The sequence below is a fragment of the Lonchura striata genome, chromosome 5, assembly GCF_046129695.1.
Source record: "Lonchura striata isolate bLonStr1 chromosome 5, bLonStr1.mat, whole genome shotgun sequence".
In the NCBI taxonomy this organism is placed as follows: Eukaryota; Metazoa; Chordata; class Aves; order Passeriformes; family Estrildidae; genus Lonchura; species Lonchura striata.
The window spans coordinates 62,126,172-62,150,887 of record NC_134607.1 but is presented as its reverse complement, the minus strand read 5'-3'; the positions used below and the strand labels follow the sequence as shown (position 1 = coordinate 62,150,887).

The 24,716-nt window shown below is 41.3% G+C and overlaps 1 protein-coding gene across 16 annotated transcripts in view; it reads left to right on the top strand.

Moving 5' to 3' along the window:
* Window positions 1-2,017: 2,017 nt before the first annotated feature.
* MAGI2 (membrane associated guanylate kinase, WW and PDZ domain containing 2) overlaps window positions 2,018-24,716 on the top strand; it is a 697,856-nt gene continuing 675,157 nt past the window's right edge. For 5 of the 16 annotated variants that reach the window (XM_077783653.1, XM_077783651.1, XM_077783652.1 and 2 more), the window contains exon 1: window positions 2,021-2,402. In XM_077783653.1, coding sequence (XP_077639779.1) covers window positions 2,102-2,402 — 301 coding nt within the window. In that variant the 5' untranslated portion in view covers window positions 2,021-2,101. Of the gene's footprint in view, window positions 2,403-20,410; window positions 20,522-24,716 lie in introns of those variants that run through there. The other 11 variants (XM_021528842.2, XM_021528840.2, XM_077783664.1 and 8 more) reach the window with 5 other exon arrangements.

The window sequence follows — 24,716 nt, the reverse complement described above, 5'->3', positions numbered from 1 at the left end:
CTACCCAGCTGCCTGTTTTCATGAAATAGCTTAATTATATTTGAGATAGATTTGGGTGAAACTGCCCAACAGCTTCAAAAGTTATTGGAGAAGTAAAGGAGACAGCCAAGCATGATTGCATAAAGGCCTGTTTCCATAGAAACCAAGAGGAAAAACAGCAGTACAATTTGAAAAATTTCATTGCAGAGTCACTTTAATTGAAATTTTAAAAATATCTGACCATCTTTAAATCACATGCCATAATACAAAGTACATTTCTCCTGCCTTATCCCATTCAATACCCTGTCTGTAGACCTCTGCCTCCATATATCCTGCTCTCCTATATCCTGCAGGCACAAGAACTGCACTTCTTAAAGTCAGAATGTTGTTCTGAGTGTATCTTGTCAACCTCCACTTCGGGTGGAAACTATTTTTTTAGTCAAGGCAAGTTTCCTAGAAAGACGTGCCAATTGCTACACTCCATTGCTCTCACACATGTGAGGCATATGACAGAAGTAAGTAAAGGGAGAGCTCTCAGGAGGAGCGAGGTACAGTATCACCTTCTGAACAGTGCATCCCACTGTTGGGACTCTAGGGAAGGTCTGCAGGTTGGAGTGTGGGATTTTGGCCACTAAGGACAGGCAGCAGAAGGTAACTTGTGGGAGGGTGGTGAACACTTGCTGGGTGTCAGTCAGTAAATTTCACGGGAAGAACTGCTACCCCTCTCTTTGTCATATGCCCTTCAGGTGTAGCACCCACCTGAGCCATCAGCTCTGGCGACAGCATCCAGAGTAAACAATAATGCCCATGTGCAACTCAATAAACTGAGGTCTGCACGTGGAGTGAAACCACTCTGCAAACGGCCGCGACACGGAGATGCTCGAGGCAAGCAGGTGTCACTTGGTTTTGCAGCCACAGCCCGAAGCCCAGCTGCCTTTGGTCCTTCCCGGCAGCCAGCAGAGCTCCTGGACCGCAGGACGCTCCTCCGCTCCGGCTCGGGCAGCTCCCGCAGCGCCGCGATGCCCCCGGTACGGTGCGAGGCGCGGCCGGAGCCCTCGGGGCTGCAGCGCTGGGCAGTGCCGGGCAGTGTCCGGGGCAATGATGGGCAGTGTCCGGGGCAATGATGGGCAGTGTCCGGGGCAATGATGGGCAGTGTTCGGGGCACTGCTGGGCAGTGTCCGGGGCAATGATGGGCAGTGTTCGGGGCACTGCTGGGCAGTGTCCGAGGCAATGATGGGCAGTGTCCGGGGCAATGATGGGCAGTGCCTGGCCAGCCGGCGAAGGAGCCGGGCAGCGCTGGGCAGTGTCCGGCTCTGGCGGGGAAGGAGCCGGGCAGTGCCGGGCAGTGTCCGGGGCAGCGCAGAGCAGTGTCCGGCCGGGGCGGGGAAGGCGCTGGGCAGTGCCGGGCGGTGTCCGGGGCGGGGCGGGCAGTGTCCGGCCGGGGCAGTGCCGGGCAGTGTCCGGCCGGCCGGGGAAGGAGCCGGGCAGTGCCGGGCAGTGTCCGGGGCAGTGCCGGGCAGTGTCCGACCGGGGCGGGGCCGGCGCCATCGGTCCGCCGAGCGCCCGCTCCCGGCCGGGGCCGCGCCGGGGCCGGGCAGGGGTCTCCGCTCTCGCTCCCGCCCGCCGAGCGCCCTCGCCCCCCCGCCCGGGCCGTTCTCCGCCTTCTGCCGGCCGTGCCAGGCAGCCTCTCTCTCGGCCTTCACTACCGGGTCAGGCCGGGCGGGAGCGGCGAAACAGCGCCCGCCTCGCTCCGGCACCGACACCGACACCCCTCCTCCTCCTCCCCGCGCCGCGGCCGTCCCCTCCCTCCCGCTGCCTCCCTCCCTCCTCCCTCCTCCCTCCTCCCTCCTGCCAGTTTCTCTACAACTAGTGCATCCACGCGCAGGCAGGGTCCGGCCGCCGCGGCTGCCATGGATATCAGCTAAAGCCGGGCGGAGCGGGCTCAGAGGCGCTCCCGACCAGCTCGCAGCCCGCGGGGCCGCCGGCCGGCACAGCCGCGGCCGCTGCCGCCCGCCCCGAGCCTGCCCGAGCAGCGCGGCTGCCCCGGGGAGCGGGGGCACAGAGGGAGGGGGGGAGAAGCACAGACTGCAGGGAGGGAGTCGGGCAGAGCATCCCCACGGCAATGTCCAAGGGCTTGAAGAAAAAAAGCCACTGGACGAGCAGAGTCCACGAGATCGTGATCGTGAGGAACCCGGAGGGACAGCTGGGCTTCGAGCTGAAGGGGGGCGCCGAGAATGGCCAGTTCCCCTACCTGGGGGAAGTGAAGCCCGGCAAGGTGGCCTATGAGGGCGGCAGCAAGTTGGTGCCGGAGGAGCTGCTGCTGGAGGTAAACGAGACCCCCGTGGCCGGGCTCACCATCAGGGATGTGCTGGCCGTGATCAAGCACTGCAAGGACCCCATCCGCCTCAAGTGCGTCAAGCAAGGTAAGGCAGGCATGGGCCCCCCCTCTCTGCTCACCCCTGGGGGCCGGGGCACGTCTGGGGGAGCGGAGGGGGAGCAACTTTGTTGCTGCAGTTTGACTTTCCCCCTCCCCGCCGGAGCCGCCCCCTCCCCGGCGGCGGGGGGAGGATGCGAGCGGCGCTGCGCGGTACCCGCAGCCGGGCGAATTAAATGTGCGTCAGTGACAGCGCTTCGCCATGCCGGGGGGCCGGGCGGGGGCCGGCGGCAGCAGCCCCGGCAGCCCCGGGCTCACGGGGACGGGTCCCCACCGACCCACCGGCCCCGGGCCCCGCCGCCCCTCCGCTTGCCGCTGCCGGGGCCCGGAGCGGCGGCCGGGGCCGGCTGCGGAGCGGGGCTTGCCCTTGGCTTCGCCTCTCTCCGGGCGCCTCGGCGTGGGGATAGGGGCTGCCGCCGCTCGCCGCGTCCCCGGTGGCGCCCAGGGTGCCTTTAGCATCCCTTAAGTGTCATTAGCGGAAAAGTCATTCATTTGATCTGTGGTGAAAACGATCGCTAATCCCAGGGAACGGGGAGCTAAGAGCAAGTGAGAGGACAGGCAGAAAGAAACTTTTGGGAGAGAACGGTATACTCTAGCCTCGCCTCTGTTTCGCTTATTTATTTTGAAGTACTGTAATAGGTTAATGCGTTTCCAGGAAAGTCGGTAGAGACGCCTCAGATGCTGTTTACATGTTTGTTTCTGTCCTCTTTAAACTATGCTGAGTTGAGTTCTCTGCAGCCGAACGCTCGCGAGGATGTTTCTGCTACCCCAGCAGCATTTCTGGAGCCCCGGAGCTGCTCTGGGAACCGAGTCTGTAGGTGCTCCTTGGCTATGGGTGGTGCAGCGGCTGTAGGCGTATCGCTAAAGTACGCATTCCAGCCGGGCAGCGAGCCCAGCCATTGAAAACTTGGGAATTTCTGCGGTGGGAAGTTTTTAGATACATCAGAGGCGCTTGTGCTCTGCAACTCTAGCCATCAGCCTGTGCTCAGAGGACGCAGAGGAGAATCTCTCTGACGCTGGGTATAATTTGGCAATTCTACTTCCTCTTTGTAATTGACGGTTTATTGTTTAAAGTAGAATTTGCGATACTTCTGAATGCTTGAAGAATATGCTAATTATTAGTTTATCCAGACATGACAGAAACAGTAGAAAAATCTGATTTCCACTTAGGCCTTCAGAAAGTACTTTATAGTATATTCAGTTATCTCTATGAGGTCAAGCCTCTATATACAGATACAGTGTGTGACTTTTTTATTTGTCCTTATAGGTAAGTTGTGCAATATGCTGTAGATCTTATCTTGACAGCTGGGCTTTGCAGGGAGACACAATAGTTCATGTGATAAGTGAAGATTAAAAATGAATACAATGGATTCTGTCTTGCCAGTGTAGTGTCATCTTTGGGCACCTGAACTGCAGGAAGGCTGCTCTGTACTGTCCTTGTTTTATTAATAAATTTATTGGTCTTACTGTGATGGGATTCAAAAAGAAGCATAATATGAAGTGTCAAGAAGATAAGGGTAGATTGCCTGTAATCAAATTTTTTTTTCAGAAATCCTCTAGATTCTTCACAATAAGGCAAATATATAAGGTTACTTCAAGTTGCTATGTGAAACACATGTCCTGTCTCTTCACTGTTTTTATAACATTTCTCTTTAAGTCAAAGCAACCACTGGTGATTCATTAATATGTGCACCCTCAATAAATTACCTGTCATATATGAATTAGGGATACTAGTCAGGCTTTTAGTCTGGGAATTACTGCAGTCTTCCTCGTGAGACATAAGGGATAAATTCTGAATTCTGCTTAATTCTATGTATCTGTACCTGTATCTCTGCATATCTGAGGAGTTTCAGTTCAGTATGTTAACTCACTACAGTTTTAATGCAAGTTCTCAAAGGACTGGCCACATGTCTGCATGTTTAAAAATGACAATTCAGCACAGATTCTTGGACTGAGAAAGACTTCCTGGCTGGAATGATCTTTCATCTGCTCAGCATCCTTTACGCCAAAGAAAGAGGCCTTCTGGATCCAACTTCCTATTTGAAAAAAAAAAAAAGTCAATGGTTTGTGCACTTCACTACCTGACTCCTCCTTCAAGTGTAAGCCAGTGTATCCCTGCGCCCCTCGGTGACAAAGCACAGGCAGCCACGTTACAGCAATATTACTATTCCCTGACAGTGCTTTGCAGCAGTGTGTAGGAGAGAAAAGGCTGAACAATAAAATCTTTATATGTTTTTGTAACTTTTTTATTCCTTTTAATTATGAAGCACCTTTAGTGTGCTGGAACAAGGTTAATGACTCCATTATCATTGTTTCCGCGTAATTTATCAATGCTATCTCTGTCAATTAGAATAGCATGACCTTGAATGCACCATGTGACTGTAGCTGCTTCTTCAGTGCTGCCTAGGAATGAAGTCAGAGAGAGAAATGTGGAGGTTGGACATGACTATTTATAATGTGATCTTTAAGAGACTGGGAGTATTTCTCTTGTTTGAAAGTTTTGACAATTCAGCAGTGAAAATTTACTTGTAGATGAAATCAGGGAATGGCTAATTCAAGAATTAGCTGTTTTGAAGCATAGAAAAGGTGCTTTCATAGTTTTTTCTTATGTTATGTTTGATTAAACACCCCCCTCTCTTTAATTAAATCTCTATCATCGTTTTTTACATTACTAGATTAAATACTGCTTCTGAAAAGTTGGATGGAATATTGTTATTTTTTGTTAGCTAAATATCTTGAGTTATAAAAACCCCAAGCATGTAATGTAGGAGTTGCTGCATATAATGAGGAGGAGTAAACTTCATGAGAAACTGATTTGAAGTTCCGTGATATAATTTAACATGAATTCTTCTATGTATGACTCCTGATAAATAAATAGGATAAATAAATAAATAATACAGGACATTGTTCCTGGGTTTGCATTAGAAGAAAAGACTGTAAGAATCATACTATTATTCTTTAGTCTTAATTGTAAGAGTTAAAAAAGAAATATTCCTTGGAGACTATTTCCTGTTTGGGTTTTTTGGTTAGGTTTTTTTTTGAGAGCCACTTGTTGTGCTACTTTGGCAGAATCACAGAGAATCTCTGGAAACATATGGGGTGAAATCTTGGCCCAGATGAAGTCAAAGGCAAAGCTGTCCTTGACATCAGATAAAGAAGGCAGGGTTTCCTCTGCAAAACCCCATGCTTTTTTGAACATGCGTGTCCTTCCAATGAGAGAATTGTATACAGCAGTTACATTATTTGGGCGTATTACAAATGTACATTTTGACCTTCTAATCCTTTGGGTGAGGATAAGAACCTTTTACTCTTTCTTAAAGAAATACTTCTGAATTTCAGATGTGTTTGTTTTCACATGCAGAACAGTTTGGATTAAGTGCTGTCTTCTTCCCACACATGTACAGATGCGTAGTTGTAAAAGTAGCAGTGTGTTAAGGAAAGGCATCTTAATTTGGATAAGCAGTCACATGGGGAAGAGTCATACAGGGAGCAATGCCTCCAGTTCCATTCTCTGATCACCATTGCTGTCTCAGATCCACAGTAGTTCCCAGCAGTGGCTGACACAGGTCTGTGCTGTCCACACTCACTCCTTGCAGGGTTACATGAACAGTCCACTTGGTTGTACTGCATAAACCAGGATCTTTATTCTTTAGATAGAATTATAAACTTCCACAGATGCCCTCAGCAGAATCCCAATGAACTGTCTGAAAACATGAATTTCAGAACTCAGGAGCATTGCAACAGATTTTACCCTGGAGATCCTGCCTGATGCATCTCTTTCTCAAGGAAAGTGGTTTGGATGTATTAAGTAACCAGGTGATCTGACCAACTGAGCAATTTAATTTATTTTTAGAAGTATTTAGTGGTATGACTGTTTGCAACATGAATAAAACAGACACTTTTTATGGACACTGTCTAAGGGCTCTTATCTGACTCTAAATAGTCAGACTTTAAGTATCAGCCCCTAATTCTTTAGGTCCTTATGCAAAAAAGGCATTTAGTACACATAATATAAGGAGGAACTAAAAACCAGTTTAATTTTCTCAGTACAATAATTTGCTTAATAGTAAGCATATGCACAATATTTTGCTGACTATAGATGTACTTGGGTATGTTTTCAGGTGCTTTCCCAGTCAGGAAAAGGTTTGGACCTTCATTAGGATGGACATAGGAGCAGCCAAGTTTGGGCAGACTGCATCCTCCACATCCTATTGCTGGTAGCTGTGACTGTGGTTGCTGGGTAAAGACTAAAAGACAGAGGATGGTACTGTCCCAGCTCCCATGATTTGTGGCTAAGGGGTTTAGTAGCCTTGTAGTGTTTTTTCTTAATGGGCTCATCCATAAGCTTTGCAATTAAAACCTGGCTTAACTTAAAATTTCTTTAAAAGTCTGTAACAGGCTTTTTCATAGAGATATGCAGGAATTTTGTGATTTTCCAAAGTTTTGGCTGCATGTGTAAACAAACATGTTAGCTAAATGTTAGTATTTTCAGTTAAATATAGTGTTATAAATTTAGTGTTAAAATGTTAGTATTTTTAGTACAGACTTTTTCATACACATATGTATGTATGTATAGTTATGTTTTTAATTTTTTTTTTGTTATTTAAGGTCATAAATAATTATATTCTACATTCATGAAAACACTCTGTGCATATAGATAGTCTTTTGGCAATCTTTTGTTCCTGATGTCACTATATACTGTGTTCCAAGGTGGGAACATTGGCTATAGTTACCTTCACAAGAAGAACAGTATTTTTCAACAGAAAGCTGCATGATTTTCCAGAATAAAAACAAAAAAATCACAAGGGTCTTTCAATAACCATACGTAAAGAACCCTGAAAACCTGCATAGTTTCCTTTTCTCTATGACTTTTGCATAGATAGTATTTGAAAAGAAACTTACTCCTTTTTCCAAATTTGTGCTCTTTAGGATTTTATTAACTCCTGACATTAAATTCAGAGTTCTTTTTTTACCATTACTTTATGTTATTCTTATGCTTGTCCATCTTAATTTAAAGACCATTGAAACTGACTTCTGACTCATGTAGCTTGTGATTTATTCTTCAGCTCCTCCAGAGAGCTTGTGATGTTTCATGTCAGGGACTCTGTGTTCACTGGCAGTAGAATTATATTCATCAGTCTTTTTCCTTCCCTGAGAATTACAAATGCGCCATTAAAGGATGGGGCCATGACTTTGTTAGTGCATCATTTCCTTGAAGAAATTAAATAATTGAGAGTGCTCTGCTTAGTTCTGTTTAGTCACATAAGGTAAAGTTAATTTTACAGTAAGACTTGTACATCTGTTGATACTGTTGACATCAAAGGAAAATATTGGTGTGAGGGGGTAGAATTGTGTCTGACTTCTTTATGCATCCTATAACCTTACCTGCATTAATTCAGCATTTCATGAAAGATATGGATTCTGAGCTTTTGCTTTCAGTGTTCTTGATCTTCTCCTTGCTCTTTATAGATGAGGAGCTCCTTTCATGACATGAAAGATTCTATAAATTAATAATCTACATATTTTGTATACAAGAAGTGGTGTATACAAGGAAAAAGTACTTCTTCAAAAGGGACTTATGGGAAGAGGTGGTCACAACTGTGATTTAGAAAGGGTGATGGAAAGCGCTGCAGTTGTAGAAGCAGATGTTTCATGTTCTTCTCTTCCTCATAGTGCTATAAACAAATAAAAAATTAAGTTTTTTTTTTTTTAACTGGGGAGCATCAAGGCAAAGTTCAAAGTACATAGTGATATTTTTTGACTGTGTTAACATTCTTGAACTAATTTTTTTGCTTATGTACCTAGGTGTTTATAAATATAATAATATAAATAAAAATTTTTACAATCTTTAGGTTTTTTTTGAGACTGGTAGGAATTTTCATCTGTAGTAGTATTGCTACAGTACTACTCTAGAATATTATTCATTCAAGTTTTGGTGCAAATATATATATATGATACTTACAATGAACCCTTACACTCTGGTAGCCAAGCAATGTACAGAATGGCACAGGTTTCTGCAGTAGGAAATAATATAATCATAGACTTTAGAATGAGATTGACTAGATGCCTATCCAGGTAGGTGCAGTCTAGAGCACAGAGTTGGATGATATTGATTTCAGTGGCAAAGTGCCTGTCATTGGGTTTTGTTGCTGAATGCCACTGTAATGCAGGCCTTAACTGAATTTTCTAAAACCACAGGAGCTGTGATCCCAACAGTATATCTTTAGCACACCTAATTTGTTACAAATCAGCTTTTCTTCAACCTCGTAGAAATCCGTCCAGTAAGAAGGTGTCATAATTTTCTAGCCATTTGTGTAGCTTTCTAACTATAGGCTGAAATGAAATGGAATGGTGGGCAGAAGCGAGAGAAAAGAAAGATATTTAAAGTCTTTAACAAAAATTATTTAGCATTCCTAAACTGGACAAAAATCCTCATTGGTAAATCATAATCTCAGAACAGTACCCTTGGTTTGGATGTTCTTTTAATGTTAACCTATTATCTGTCATTTATTCAAACCTGCTATCCACAATTTGGAGACTTCACTAGAAGCTGAGCTGAAAGAAAGCTGTTGTTTGTGTGTATCTGCCATGTATTTATCCTTTTTACATTATTGTTGAACTCCTAGTCAGCACCTTCAGATTTCTAGAATCCAGAAAGCTTAATCAAAATGTAGCTTGCTGTCAACACAGCACTACCAGGTGTCTTCTCATTCATACATACATTATGATTAGTAATATATGAATAATGTTGTTTTGCTCTGCTTATCAGCTTCAGACGTTTCTCCTGGGTGTCTTTGATTATTTCCACAGTGCATGAATTTGAGATGAAGGAAGGTAAGACAGGGAACAAAATGGAGAAAGTAAAATTGTGTGAAAGTTCCAGGAAAAAAATGTAGAGATTAATAAAGTACTTTACTGGTTTTAGAATTCACATGTTCTGTCATATTCAAAGGAGTGTGCTGAAAAATCAGCCCAGGGAACATGTGTTTCTTAGGTCTGTCTTAGTTTCTCAAAACATGTTGAAATCATAGAATCATTTAGCTTGGAAAAGATCTTTAAAATTGTTGACTCTAACCATTACCCCAGCACTGCCAAATCCACCATTAAACTGTAACCCCAAGTCCCACATCTCCAGGATTGGGTGGCTCAACTGCTTCCCTGGGCAGCTTTTTCCAATGTTTGACAAAGCTTTCAGTATAGAAATTTTTCCTAATATCCATTCTAGACCTCCCTTGTGCAACTTGAAGCCATTTCTTCTTGTCCTATTATTTGTTACCTGGGAGAAGAGGCTGACCCCCACCCAGCTACACCTCCTTTCGGGTTGCTGTAGAGAGTGATAAGGTCTCCCCTGAGCCTCTTCTGCAGGCAAAGCACCCCTGCTCACTCAGCCACTTCTCATCAGACTTGTGCTCCAGACCCTTCCCTCTGTTGCCCTTCTCTGGACACACTCCAGCACCTCAATGTCTGTCTTGTAATGAGTGGCCCAGAACTGAAAACACGAGATCATTGATGAGGATATTAGGCAGGCCTGCCCCAAATACTGAGCCCTGAGGAACCCCAGTGGTGCCTGCCCACCAGCAGGATGTACCTTATTCCCCCCACTCTCTAGGGCTACCATCCAGTCAGTTTTACATGCAGCAAACGGATCCAAGCTATGACCACCAGCTGGTTTCTCCAGAAGAATGCTGGTGTAAAGCTGTCCCTCTAAAATATGCACAATTAACTCATTCCAAAGGAAAAAACAGCATTCCTGCTTCTTCAGATGAAAGCATGAGTTATTGTTAACACGTCTGTATTTCTGTCCCAAGTTCTCATGAAAGTCGGGTGAAATAATGGTGCCACCTGAGAAGCAGGGGAGAAACATGTATGGGATGACTTTACTACATGAGTGATGTTTCTACAAAAAAAAAGAGATTTATCAGGTAGTGTTTCATTATGGACAGAACTGGGTTCCTTGCTGCTGAGGCAGCACCTCAGCCTCCCTGCTCTATTTCTGCATCCTTTTTCTCTGGTACCAACACAGGTGTGGTGTCATGACCATAAACACTACATTGTGGTAGTGCAGGACCATAAACACTAAGTCATTACTGCACCTTTCTTCTCAGGCCTTTGACCTTGGGAAGCAAGGGCAACAGTCCAGCTATTCAACACCATGTGAAAATGGAATTAAAATACAAAATGTGCATGTGTTTTATGATTTTCAGACAAGACAAACCAGCTGTCTGCTTCCACATCCATAGGTGAAATAATGCCTTTCTATGTAATATTTTTGTTACTTTCTTGACCCATCCTTGGTTCACATCAGTATACTTCATGGAGGCCCTCCATACATCTGCAAACTATGAAGCCCTATCCAACATTCTTCTTTCTTGCCCACTCCAAGCCCTTTGTGCTAGCGAAGCACCTTCCTGTGTTGCTGGAATTCATCTTGAACCTTTCAGGTAGCGCATCTTTCAGGTCTGGCATTGGCACCAACTCGTTTATTCTGCCAGAAAGACATTTCTACCCTCTGTGCTTGAGTTCATTTCAAAAAGCATGCAGAAACTTGTTCTGACACAGAATTCTGGCACTCCAGATCATGCCTGTTCTAATGGGAGAAAGCCTGGTGTTCCAGTCTCCCATTGTGCCTGGTCTGGGAGAAACGTGACACAGCCTTGACAACATATGGCAGTCTCTATAGCCAGTGATGGCAGTAATTTCAGAATTATTAAATTGTTCACAGATTTCCCAGATTACTACACTGGGGGCCAGGGTTTTTCTTTGACAGTCTGTTAGGTCAGACACCGAGGACCGAATTGAGGTCACTCACTCTCTGCAGAGTCATAGTGTGTTTGTTTATAAAAACGCTGAAGAAATATTGTGTCCTCATTATGCAGGGAAAAAAACCCTAGAAATAGACTTCATCATTACAAGTAGTGCTTACAGATTCACAATATGTAGCAGAGCAATGGAAAACAGTGGTAGAGTACAATAAGCAAAATTTTCTACGCTATACTAGCAGGTACATTGTGTAGCTGTGTTAATGTAACATTAGTATTCCAGAGTGGAAATCCTTCCTGCAAACAGGTAGAGATTTTCTTTTATTACTTATCTATTTATTGGTATCTTTGTATCTCACGTTGTACTTGCATTTCCCAAAATGAAATGTGTAAAAGCATTTTTTAAATTGCACATTTTAAAGCTCTTTTTGTACTTAAAAGCTTCCAGGTTTGTTTCCATCATGCCAACCATTAATTAATCTGCATGTTTCTGATCGTCATTTCATAAAACAACACCTAACCTGTCCTACAGAAGCTGAAAGAAAATAAAAAACCCAAACATTTGGGGCATCTGTCTCATTCCAGGACATCCATTTCACATGAAAGTTCTTATAACACACACCATTTTTTTTCTACTTAAACTTAGACTGAAATGGAATGAACAGTCCTATTTGTATCCTATATGAGTTATACTGAATAGTTTCTATCATGTTACATTCTTACATTCTTTTACTAGTATGAAATTGAATGGCTGTGTTCATTTCTGTTATTCCCTTACTAAGTACTTCTTTGTGCCAAATCTGCATTAATAAATGCCACATAAGCCTCTCAGATGCTTCTAAAATGGTATGTTAGTATAAACAAGTATTAATTCCATTATATTTTAATTCTCTAGCCTTGGTTTTTTTATAGGAAACAGCAGTTTATATATCAAAGTGTTGCTAGCATAAAAAGCTAAAAGATCATGCAGGTGCTCCTATCATGGAATTGAAATCCTTGTCAAGTGGGAAAGGGAGTAGCTGCTGAACTCTTCTATCAGACTGATGGAGGAGCTGAACACTTCTTCAGGTTAAACTATTGAGTGCTTTGCTTAGGTAAGGTGTAATTAATTACCCCCCAAATTCCCTGTTCATTTGGAAAACTCTCCTTGAAGCTCAGGCCCACTGGGATGCCTATTCTGCACTTGGTATTAGGTGGTTTGCTCTGACTCCTCTTCATTTTATATATATACATATACATGTATATATATAGTAATCATATAGTCATTATTTTTACTGGTATTTGTGATTTCTCTTTCCATGTGGGTTTGTTATATCTACCTATTGTCTCATGCATGAAATCTGAACACGTGGTGAGAGAAACTGCCTTTTTGTTGTAGCAACTAGCATGGCAATTTCAAGTTGAGAGTCTCTTGTTTCTATGGCAATGTAAGGAAGTATTCACATTAAATTCCGAGTCTCACATAATGAATTTCTTGGAATTAGTTACTGGAAATACTCTATCATTTTAACATAGGATCTGTAACTCTTAATTGATCATAATTCAGTCTTGGTGATAGAAGCTTTAAAGTGGATAAAAGCTGAGCAATATTTTTGGATTTAAGAAAGTATAGTAGTTATTACTAATGTGGAGCTTCTATTATTGGTAGTGCTGGTCTGTTGTCTCATGGTTTTTCTATTACAGCTACTGCTAGCGAAGCCTATTAAAAAAATCCTTGTTGTACTATGTACAGAGAATATGTTTCCTGAAGAATTTGGTTTTTCATTTTATCTACTTGATTACAGATGTGGAAGAACATTTCTGCCTTGTAAACTTCTAGAAGAATTACTGGAATTTCAGACAAGCCAGTAAAAAGAGCTTTTTCAACACTCACTCTATTTGGTCATTTTCCAGTAAAAATAGCATAAAAGATTTCAGGAAAAGAATCCATTACAGTACTGGAGGTTTTGTTAAGAAAATAAAGTAAAATCAAGATGTTGAATTTGCTTAATTAAAATAGAAACTTTGTAATTGAAATATCAATTAAAAGGTCTTATGGATTCATGTTTATATTGAGTTTTTATGTTAAGCCTGTGATACTTATGTACTGAAATAGTCTTCAGAACAGATGAACCCATAAAACTTATATATGCCACTTTTAAGTATGTGTGAAATATTGTATGAGTTTGTGTACAGTTCATCTGACTGCAGAAGTGTAACATCTGCTTTGCCTTGATAGGGACTCATGTTTGTGCCTGTGCTTTAAGGGCAGTGAAATTACTGTTTCTGAGTGTAAAACTCAAAAAGCTGAAGGTTTTTGGGTTTTTTTTGCATATGTGAGAAAGAACCTCCTGCATTGACTAGAGCAGTACCAGTTCTAGAAAAGTAGTAAATCCATTTAATATTATTTTGGGTCAATATTAAGAAGATTTCTGGTAAGTAGTAAGTAAATTTCTCACCAATTGCTCTAGGAACAGGTTGCATGAGCTGCAGAATTCCTCCCTCTGTATTTGTGCACTGCTGGGCAGCTAGTGAGGATGTGCTGCTGGGAAAGAGGTTTGCAGCTGGGACATTAAACCAGAAGTCTTCACTTGTGTCCCTTTAGATGTTAATATTGGCCTTGTTATTAGACTGTCTGAGTAACTTCCAGATTCTAAAAGTCATTTACAAAAAAAACTTATTCAGAGTTACCAGACAGGGAGTTATTCTTGATGTCCTCAGCTATCCCCAGCTAAATTGCCTCAGTGAATTTCAGTGTGAGGAGGGAAGCTGGGGAAGAAGTTCTTTGTATAAAACTTCTTCCCTCTTTGGTCTCCTGACCTAGATTATGAGATAGAGTTCTTAGAAACTACTGGGAAATTACTGAGTTTCATAATCATAATAATTTTTGTCCTCTTGCTGTCTTTTTATGGTTTTGTTTGTTTTTCATTTTTTAAAGTGAAATTTATTTCATTATTAAAGCCTGCCTAGCTCTTTAGGAAGAAAGGCTCTTTCTAAATATGTATGATTTGCCCATAGAATTGGTACTGTATTTCTCCAATGTAATTGCTTATTTTTTTCCTTTTATTCTTTAAAATTTTAATCTCTTAAAACATAAATGTTGTTATTAGCCTATCAAGCCAACTGAAATAAGATCCCATGGTGACAGGTACTACAAGCTGGCAGGGAAAAACACTTGCTGCCCGAAGGGTTTATAAAGGCAAATTAGACACAGAGGATAGGTAGGAACAGAAAGAACTGCACAGTGGTGAAATGACTTGCCAAAAATCTCAGCTCAATCAATAACAGAGTGGAGAACACTGCAATGTAATTTAGAAGTCTATGCAAGCAGCACTGCATCCAAGTAAAGGCACACAAAGCAGACAAAACCCCCTCTCCTGTTCAATGAGGGTTTCTATGGATGGCTCGAGTAAAACATTTTTGTAGGTATTTATTTTATATTTTACATGACAAATCCCATGCAAAGCAGAAGCTTTTTTAATAACAAAGAAGCACAAGCATGCAGGGGTACCTGCAGATGAGAAAGTCTGATGGAGTGTTTTTTCCTAAAATGAAATGCATTTCAGAAATATGTTGGAAGTGGTAAAGTGTAGGAAACCAAAGCTATATGCATTTATATATTTTAACGAGATATTTATATTTGTTTGCACTGTTAATTGGACAACTAGACACATCAGTCACACTGTATGAGACATTCATTAAAAGTCTTTTTGCCTGTTAAAGCCACTGTTTGACAAGTAATAAATTATAAGTAATTTGTGTGGGGTTACTTTTGGGTGTTTATTCCTTCACACTCCCCCTCTGTCTTTTTGTTTTAAAACCTTATGGAAAGAGGAGAAGTCCTAAAAATGTTATCATAGCCAGCGACTGGAGATTGGTTTGTTGAGTGAAACATACAAAATAATAATTTGTACGCTCCAGTGGTAACCTCTAACTTTACACAGTGGTGGGGGACTTCAGATTATTTTCCCTGGGTGGTGGCTCCTTTCAGAGCCCTGGTTGCCAACTTTGGATCCAAACTGGATGGATCTTAGATTTAGCCCAACCTGACAGCTCGCCAAATTAATGAAGAATTGGTGTCCTTGTCCTTCATGAAGAATACAGGTGTCCTTGTAACATCAGCCTATCCTGATGTTACAAGGACACCTGGCAATCCCAGGCAGGCTCTCTTGTTGCTGTGTGAGTTGTGTTTACACCATAGGTTTCCTTTGTGCTTCTGTCCCTCTGTGAAGAGCTGTTGGTGCCTCTTGGTGCTTTCGCCTCCTCTTTGCCATTGGTTTCTCGTTTCTCACTGGAAACTCTTTGCTCCCACTCCCCTTGGAGAGGCTGCTACAAAGGAATGCTCTGCTGGAGTGGAGTTTCACTGTCTGGAAGGTTTCTCTGTTCTCCTCTTTCCGTGCCTGGGGCCGGTGTGGAGTTAAAGCAGTGGTCAGTGAGAGGTCAGGGTAGGATTTAGCTTTACACAAGTAAGGCTGCTTAGGTCTTGCTGAATCCACCCTTTGTTTTCAGGAAAAAGGAGTTGCATAACATTAAGATGACATCTAGCTGATGTTCTGCAATCCTTCTTTTAATCGCCTTCTATGTACCACAGTACTTCTAGATCCTTTAAATAGACCTGGCACAAGCCAATGCAGCACAATCCTGTGTTTTTATTCTCTTGATGTGTCCTTGTGATAGCCATGGAGTCCTGTTTGATCTGCAGTACCCATTATTATATAGTTAGTCTGATAGAACTTTGGTCCTGAAGTTGATCATGAGCACACTCTTGCCTTGTTTGCATTATTAATTCATCAGGCTTTTTACAGGTGCAGTCATTGATAGGTCTGAGAACAGAGAAAAAAGCTGATGTCTCCAGCTAGCGAGAGAGGGCAGCTGGTTCACAGTGCACAGTGAAACTGCTCAACAGTTTGCTGCAGAAAATGTGTAAAGTTCTGTGTGGCCAGAATCACCAGGGAATAGGTGAGATGAGCTGGACTTCGGCTCAGGCACCAGACTTACCAGTCTGTACTGCTGTAAAGCAAAGGACCAAGCAGTACTGGATGGAATAGCACTGGCATCATCACCCTCCCTGGACCAGGTGTCCTGAATTCAGCCTGGGATCAGATTGTTCAGGCATGCCAGGTGTCCTCATAACAGAAGGTGAAAACACCTGTGTTTAAAGGGTGCTGGGTCATTTTGCACTGATCAATACTCATTTTCTATTCTCATGCCTCTGTATGTGTTTCCCACTGACCTCAGAAGGATGGGATAGCTGAAGCTGCACAGAGTGCTGGGCCCAAACACATTCCAAAATAGATGATGGAGCAGTGCATTGCTGTCTGGGTGAGAGGGAACCTGAGCTTGCCCTCTGGGGATGTTGTATGAGGCACCATAAAGCTGTTGCTGAAGACAAACTTGCAAGAGGTGACCTGGATGGGTTGCAGTTCGACCTGTGGAGCAGGTCTGTACAATAATGTCCTTGGTGGGGGTTTACTTGGGTATAAATTCCTGAATTAGTGTTTGAAAGATTGCCTTCTTTCTCATTATTTTTTAAAAGCACAAAATGAAACCAAATGTCAATGCTTTTTTTTTTTTTTTTTTTTTTTTAATTTTTTTTTAGAGCAGAATCTTTGTTTACTGACCAGTCTTTCTCAGTGTAGTTTTATCTATTTAACTCAAGTGCAAGTGCTTCCTGCTGCTTTGCCTGGCACGTTAGGCACACTGAGGAGTGTCCTAGCCACTCAATCACCAACTAGTTGCAGCTTTCCAGTTGCTCTTTGGAAGCCTTTCTGGCAAGGGATGACCCCATCACATCATGCTTATCTTCTGAGACCTGATGGATCACAGAACTAGTGTGGCATTGCTCTGAATCAAAAGTTTATACACATGTTTATTCATGTTTTGCCTGAAAACAGTATTATGTGTCACTGCTGAGGAGTGATTTCTGATCAAATCCAGGAGTAGCCAAGCCTCTGTGAGTCTGCAGCCTTTTAAATTTTTTTTTCCCCCTCTGGCTGGTAGCTACAGATAACTGCTGTCTCTTGAAAAGATCCTTTAATTAAGGTGAGTGAACCTGCAGAGTATGATTTACATGGGAATTTTTCAGAAGGGCAGCAGAATAGAGAGGGGGAAAAAGCCCCTAGCAAGATGTTTCACCCAGATTGGCAAGTCAATGATCCCTCTTTATATTTTAGATTTTTTTACATATATTTTTTTTGTTACAAAGAGTATATACATTCAACTTGCAGTAATTATTTTGTAAATAAAATACTTAATTTTTATTATAGTGTAGAAATGACTTAACAAAGATCAGATTTTTTTTCTGATCCCTTTTTTCCCTTTATTTCCGTAACCAGCTCACTGCAAAGGCTGTGTGTTCAACTGTTGAATTGTATGTAAAATATATCTTCAATAGTAAATGGAACCTGAGAGAGAGGCTCCATTTTTAGCACCTAAAGGTATTTTACACATATGGAGTTTTGTATAAAATACAAAGAAGTCTCTGGAGAGGAATTTTTTACAAGAGTGTCTAGTGCTAGGACAAGGAGTAAAAACTTCAAACTGAGAGAAGGTAGGTTTAGATTAGAAATTAGTAAGAAATTACTTACTGTGAGGGTGGTCAGGAGCTGGAACAGGTTGCCCAGAGAAGCTGAGGGTTCTCCATCCCTAGAAGTGTTCCAGGCCATGTTGGGTGGGGCTCAGAGGAACCTGATCTAGTGAAAGGTGTCCCTGCCCATGGTGGGGGATTGGAACAAGATGATTTTTGTTATGATTAAAAGTATTATAAGTCATGTAACTTTAAATTTTGGCTTTGAGTGGCTATAAACTGTAGTTTTCTCAGAGAACATAAATTGCAGGTGTTCTGTAGCTTTTGGTGTGAGGTACACATTTCTTTCTATCTCTGAGCCAAATGGAACTGCACATGCTGAGCGGCCCAGCTGGAAGTGGCTGTCATCCCCCAAAATGCTTCCCAAGCCTGCTGGAGCCAACTCCTGCTTCCCCTAGGAGCAGCTGTTTCCAGTGCCATCCTAGCACAAATAGCTTCTGACTGCTCCAGCCCAGGAGTGGTCATTACTATTTCCACCTGGGTTTTTTCATTTGTCAGCTTTGAGATCTTCCTTCAGCTCATTTTCCTTTGAAAAAAGTTCTTCTGTTAACAATCAACTGGGTGTCATGTTTGCCTGCAAAACACCTGCAACAACACATAATTTCTGCTTTGCTTATATCAAACGAGATCCAAGAATTACATGCCCATGCTGATTTATGCTATACTGTTTGGAATGACCTTGGAAATGTAGTAATTTTGTGTATCCTTCTGAGCTTTGCTTTTTTTCATGTGCCAGTATCAACTATTTGGGGAAATTTCATATCAGTTTTATCAAGTTCATAGTACAGCATGGACTATTTAGTATTTTCATTATAGGAGAATTCCCAATCAACTGTTTTCAGATACTGCATTTCTGCATGTTGGAGCTGTGTTTTAAAGGTTTATAATTGAGTTTTACTTACTAAAGCTGTCTGTAAGCCATGTCTGTAATTTTTTTCCATTTTACAACTTTTTATGAAACCAGAAAGAATAATCTGGTCAGCAATGAAAAGTGAGGGAAGGGGGGAAGAAGGTAGCAGTGGAAGCTGAGTAATTCCATCCCATCCAGTTGCCTAAGAGGCTACAAAGATTTGTTAGTCTGAAATGCTGACGCTACTGCCAAGGAATTCCCACCTTTTCAGATGGCACATTCTTTCTTGCACTGGGCTCTTCAATTGTTTTTTTAAGCAGGACAGCATCTAATTAAGAGCTGGGAAGTTTCACTGGGAAGTGGAGATGTCCTGCCTTTGGAGCCCTGGCTGTGCTGTGCAGGAAGGAATGTTCTACAGCTCAGCCTGGGAAGAGGAAAAGGCCTGGAGCTTCTGCCCTGACTCTGACTACAAGAGTGGAGAAGGGGGAGAGATTGCTTGATGGAAATGAAGGGAGACCAAGAAAATTCCAGGCCCTTGTGCTTGTTGGAAACGATGGGAGACCAAGGGAGTCGTGCTTTTAGTTGGGTTTTGTGCATGGGGCAGAACCCAGTGCCCTTGGCAGCTTCTGCATGGCACCTTGTGAGCCAGAATCCCCATGCAGACATTAAGTGGAAGAGTCTCAGTGTGACAGATTGTTAGAGCTGTTTGTTGTCCTTCATTGTGCAAGTCAGATCAAGAGAGGAAATGAATGGACTTGGTCTAAAAAAATTCTGTGTTCCTCCCAGTTTTTATGAATGTGTATAAAAAGAACCTTTGGAAAAGCTGCATGTTAATGCATAAGTGGCTAAGTTACAGTAGCATTAAGGATTTGATTTAAACCAACAGATTCAAGGATTACCAATAAAACTGAAAATCTGTCTTTTCATCCAAATTTAGTTAAGTGCTTTGTGTATGTAAAATATCCTCTTTTGTGACTGCTTTTGTGGACTTTTTTTTTTTTCATTTTATCAGTGAAAGAGGTTCAGTTTTTCTGTACTACATTAAAGCAGATCCAGAGCAACTAACTGATCCCGTCTGTTTGAATCCTTACTGGTGTGCTGGAGCACATTCAGCATCAATCAGATAAACACTATCACAGTCTGTGACCCTGTGATTTGATAGGAGTTGTGTGCATAATCTCACTGTGTTCAAACAGCTTGGCTCTCTTGGCTCTTTTCACACTTCTACCCTGTGTTTTAAATGTTTTATTATTTAGCTCTTACACTAGAACACTCAATACATAGAACCACAAAAATAGTTTGGAAAAGGCTGCTGAGATTGAGTCCAGCCTTTAACTGATCACCACATTGTCAAGTAGCCCTCAGTGCTAAGTGCCACATCCAGTAGTTTCTTGAATACCTCTGAGGATGATGACTATGAAGTGTGTTGTTACTATCAGAGAATCACAGAATGGTCTGGGTTGGAACACCCCAAAAAAAATCATGTTGTTCCAAGCCCTCTGCTGTGGGCTGGAGCAACTTTCACAAGACCAGATTACTGAAATCCCCATTCAGCCTGGCCTTGAACATTAGGGATGGGGCATCCACAACTGTTCTGGGCAACCTGTTCCAGTGTCTCCAGTCTCCCTTTGCCCACACTGTAAAGAATTTCTTCTTAATATCTAATATAAACCTACTCTTTTCTTTTGAAACCATTGCCCCTTGTCCTTCCACTGCATGTAGTAATTTTCCTGCTCTCTTGTAGCCCTTTAGGTACTGCAGGATGCTCCAGGGTCTCTGGAGCCTTCTCATCTCCATTCTGAACAATCTCAACTCTCTCAGCTTGTCTTCATACAGCGACCTCTGATCACCACTGTGGCCCTTCTCCAGACTCATTCCAGCAGGTCCATGTCCTTCTTTTATTGGGGTCCCCAGAGTTGGACACAGCACTGCAGGTGGGGTCTCAGGAGAGTGGAGTAGAAGGCAGAATTACCTCCCTTGACCTGTTGGTTGTGCTCCTTTTGATGCCACTCAGGATATGGTTGGCATCTTTAATGGCCTTGAGTGTGGCTCCTGAAGTACTGATAAAGAGGCTACCTCAAGGAGTAAACCAAAACTAACAAATAGACCAAGTGAACAAATAAATAACCCCCCAAAAGAGAAAACCAAAAATCTCCAAACCCTAAGGGAAAAAAAAAAAAAATAAAGTGTTCAGAAGATGCTTTGTAGACTCCATAATTTAAAACTAGTGTTAATCCATTTGAAGTGATGTGATGTCTCAAAAAATAAAGCATGAAGCTTGCAGCTGTTCTGGACTGTGGATATCTCTGCTGCAGTTCATCAGTCCCATGGCCAGGGGAAGGAAATCAGGGTGCCACTGCTGGGGGTGTCAGAGCAAGCTTGGCAGGGCCAGCAACTGCTGGGAGGGGGACAGCAGTGCTGGGGCCATCTGGGCTTTTGGTGGTGATGTCTGGGTGGATGGAGAAGAGATTGGAGGTATCTACAACCTGTTCTTGCCATCCATGCCAGACCAGTGCATCTCTTTTTGAGGGCTGTTGTAGCTTGATAGAGACTTGATACTGCTGAGATACAATAATGTCATTATTTTAAAGTGGCAAATCTACCAGTGGTTTCAGTATTGTGAAGTGTTTGAAATGTTCAATGGTGTAGATTTAAAGATGCTTAGGTATATTAGGCAATGGACAGCCACTCAGGAATCTGGGCTCTGATTCTCTAGAAACCTTAAATAAATCTCCCAATCTCTCTACCTTTGTTCCCCAATGATAACAAAATCATATAGATTATTAAACTAATAGTAGGTCTGTTCCTCAAAAAGAGTTCTGAGGGAGCTCATTTAATGATTGTGATGCATTTATCTGTAATAGCAGTCAGGGTAGCATACTAATATTACTTACAGATGTGTAATTGCTAATTATTTAATATTGACCTGATCCTTGAAAAGTAAACTCTGAAAGCTGAATCGTATATTTTGTAAATATGATATAAATTATAATTATATATTTTTTTAATTCAGGGGTGTGTTTGTTCATTTTCTCTGCATATCTCAGTTTTGAGACAATTCTCTAATCAAGTCAGTGATCTTTTTATTATGTCTTCTTACTTTTCTAGATTTTTCTCCTGAGTGTTTGTGAACATTTTGGAAGATATCTGGTCAAGAAAAACTGTGTTAGTTTGTTATTTGTCTTCTGTATTGTTATAATTCTGTGATTTGTCTCTTTTATTTCTTCATATAAGGAATCTACATTCTGCATTATATTTATTTTCTAATATTTTGCACTTCATTTTCATCCAAAATCATACTTGTTCTCATTCTCATGTTGGTTGTAGATGCACCATTGAAAGTGAAGAGGGTTACAAAAACCTCTGTCTCAGAGTCTCAGAACCCTTTATCTGTATTTGCTGGATTCTAATTGCCCAAATCCTACAGGCTGGTTGTAATATTTCAGTAAACTTTGGGATCACCAGGTGTATAAAAAAATAAGTCAAGGAAAAGATAAGGCCACGCTTGACAACCAAACATTAAACTTGATTCCAAATGAAGGTGGTTTGGAAAAAAATATGAGTTATTCTTTGATCTCTCTTTGATACTAAAGAAATTGAAATTCAGCAATTTTTTTTTTTTTTTTTTTTTTTTTTTTTTCTGAAGATACTAATTCTTTTATGCACTTCTGAACTCTTTGGGATTTTTTAGGTAGCCTGTCAGGTATCCTACATGCCAGGCCTGGGGCTGTTCAGTGTTCTTAGATGTCAAGTAAGAGAGGGTATCATCTTCTTTTCTTTTGCCTCAAAATTATCTTAAAAACCTATGTTTAGTTTATTAGGATAGTCTTGAAAGGGCAGTTCTTATTAAAATAATTCATCTGCATAAACAAATATAAGATGGAAACAGACTGAATTAGTTTATTCCTAGTTGAGATTTCTTGCAAAATTTGGGGGCAAAATCGCTGTCTGTTAAGACACTGTACACCCTGATCATAACTGCTGTGGAATTGCCCTGTGTTCATGGAAAAAATGAAAACACAATATGCTTCACTTTGTTCCTTGTGTTTTAATGTATTGGAGGCTGTCATTGCTCCACTTACAGGGGCAATATCTGATGTCAATAAAGACAGATATTTTCTAAACTTATTTTTTAAATTATTATCTGCTATTGGTTAGTTTATATTCACTATATTGAGTAAAAAGGACCAAAATGTCTGGCTTTGATGCATAGCAAACTATTATCCACCAGAACATTAAATTTAAGGCACTCCATATCTCTGCTTTATAGTTCAGGTTTACTGTTTATCATAATGTCCAGTGTGAAAAGTTGTAGGGAAAGGATTTGTTGTTAATTTTTATGGAGCTTGAAAAACTGAACTGTGGCTTGAAGTGATGTTTGATTCCATGCAACTTCTATGCAACTACAAGTATGTTAGCATATGAAATATTCATACCATTCAAATGTAAAGCGAGAACCAATATTTTAAGTTTTCATCATCTTTAGTTTTGTACAATCTGCTGCTTACAAAGCAGTTGAGATGGATGGGATGAAGTCCAATTGCTCTTCCTCAGCTGGAGCTCTTAGCCATTACATAAATTATAGATTTTTTTTTTTACTCTATGGTAAATTATTGTGGCAAACCTGTGTTCTGAAAGGGATCTGTACTGGTCCCTAGCTGACTTAAGAACAAAAATTGCCATTTAGGTGGCTGCATCACAGTAGCTTAAAAAGCAGTTCATTGTAGGTAAAACATTTGCTTAAGGCTGATATCATGATCTAGGAATAAAGAAGTAATGTGTAATTTATTTTTTCTACATTCTGAGCAAAACTCAAACTCAAACTTTGAGTTTTAAAAATCCTTCATCAGCTGTGATGTAGATAAATAGGCCACTTTTTTCAGATAGCTATATAAGCCTTGAGAGCAGTTTTGTATTTTAAGTTTCTCATCTGAGAGCTTTCTTACATCTTCTAATACAAACCCTTACATTTATCAGTAATAAGAAGCAACTACAGGTTAATTCATAGGGTAGTTAAAATTGCTATCAGGTTTACTTTGTGCAAAAGAGAAGAAATTTTATTAATAAATGAAATAATAAAGTATATTATAATTAACATTTTTATCTAATCAGATTTATCAAAGGCCACTGGAAACTGAATTTTTATTTTTACAATCCTACCTGAGATTCACCTGAAAATTTGAAGTATTTTGGAAATTTTTACAAATTGTTTTGATAATTTGTCTTTGAGCAGTTCTGGCTTTTATTGGTTCTAGATTTATGGATGCTTGACTTTCTGGATAGTAAGCTTTGGTATCAAGAATCTAAATGAATTTGATCTGAAGCTGAGCTGGAATGACTTTTCGTAGCCTCTCTGAATCATTATTAATCTCACTAGAAAATATGTAATGATTTTTGGAAAATCATATTACAATTTTGGGTAGCACATAGAAAATTGAAAAAAAAAAAAGACCTTTCGAGGTAGAATATTCACTGTTGGGATACTAGAGCATGTAAGCCTAGAGAAAAACATGCCAGTACTGAGATTTCAAAAGGACACAAGGGAGCAGGAAATCACTGAAATAGAAATAGCCCTCGTGAAACTTCGCTAAGAAAGAAAGGTTACAATAAAGTGTTGGTTTCCTTGATTAATTTTATGATTTCAGGGACCCTCAGAGGGCTGTGGTGAGCATTGATGATCACTGATGATTGAGGCCAAAGCTTGTCTAATGCAACTGGACCTCAGTCAATGTCACAGCTCTCGTTTGTTCTCCAGGATTCCAGTGTAGGAACTAAAACTCCTGGGGTTAGCAGAGAGTCTGGCTTCTGCTGTCCTGTAGTGCATGATTTAGTTTAGCAATTTGTGTAAAAGAGCCATCTGATCATTTTAGCCACTGATTGCATTTGGTGCTGTCCAATTCCACTCAGTCATATACAGGTCTTCATTTCTGCAGAGGCCAGTATTCAAGGGGAGGAAACATATCATAATCCTTAATAAAAAACAAGAGTTAGTATTTACAGAAAGGGAAAAGGAAGTAGCCATATACCTTGAAGACAATAATTAATTATCTTTTAAATTTTTGTGGAAGAGACAAGAAACTGGATGATGCAAAGAGGAAGGGAGAATTTGTGTTGGTTTGGCTTTTTTTT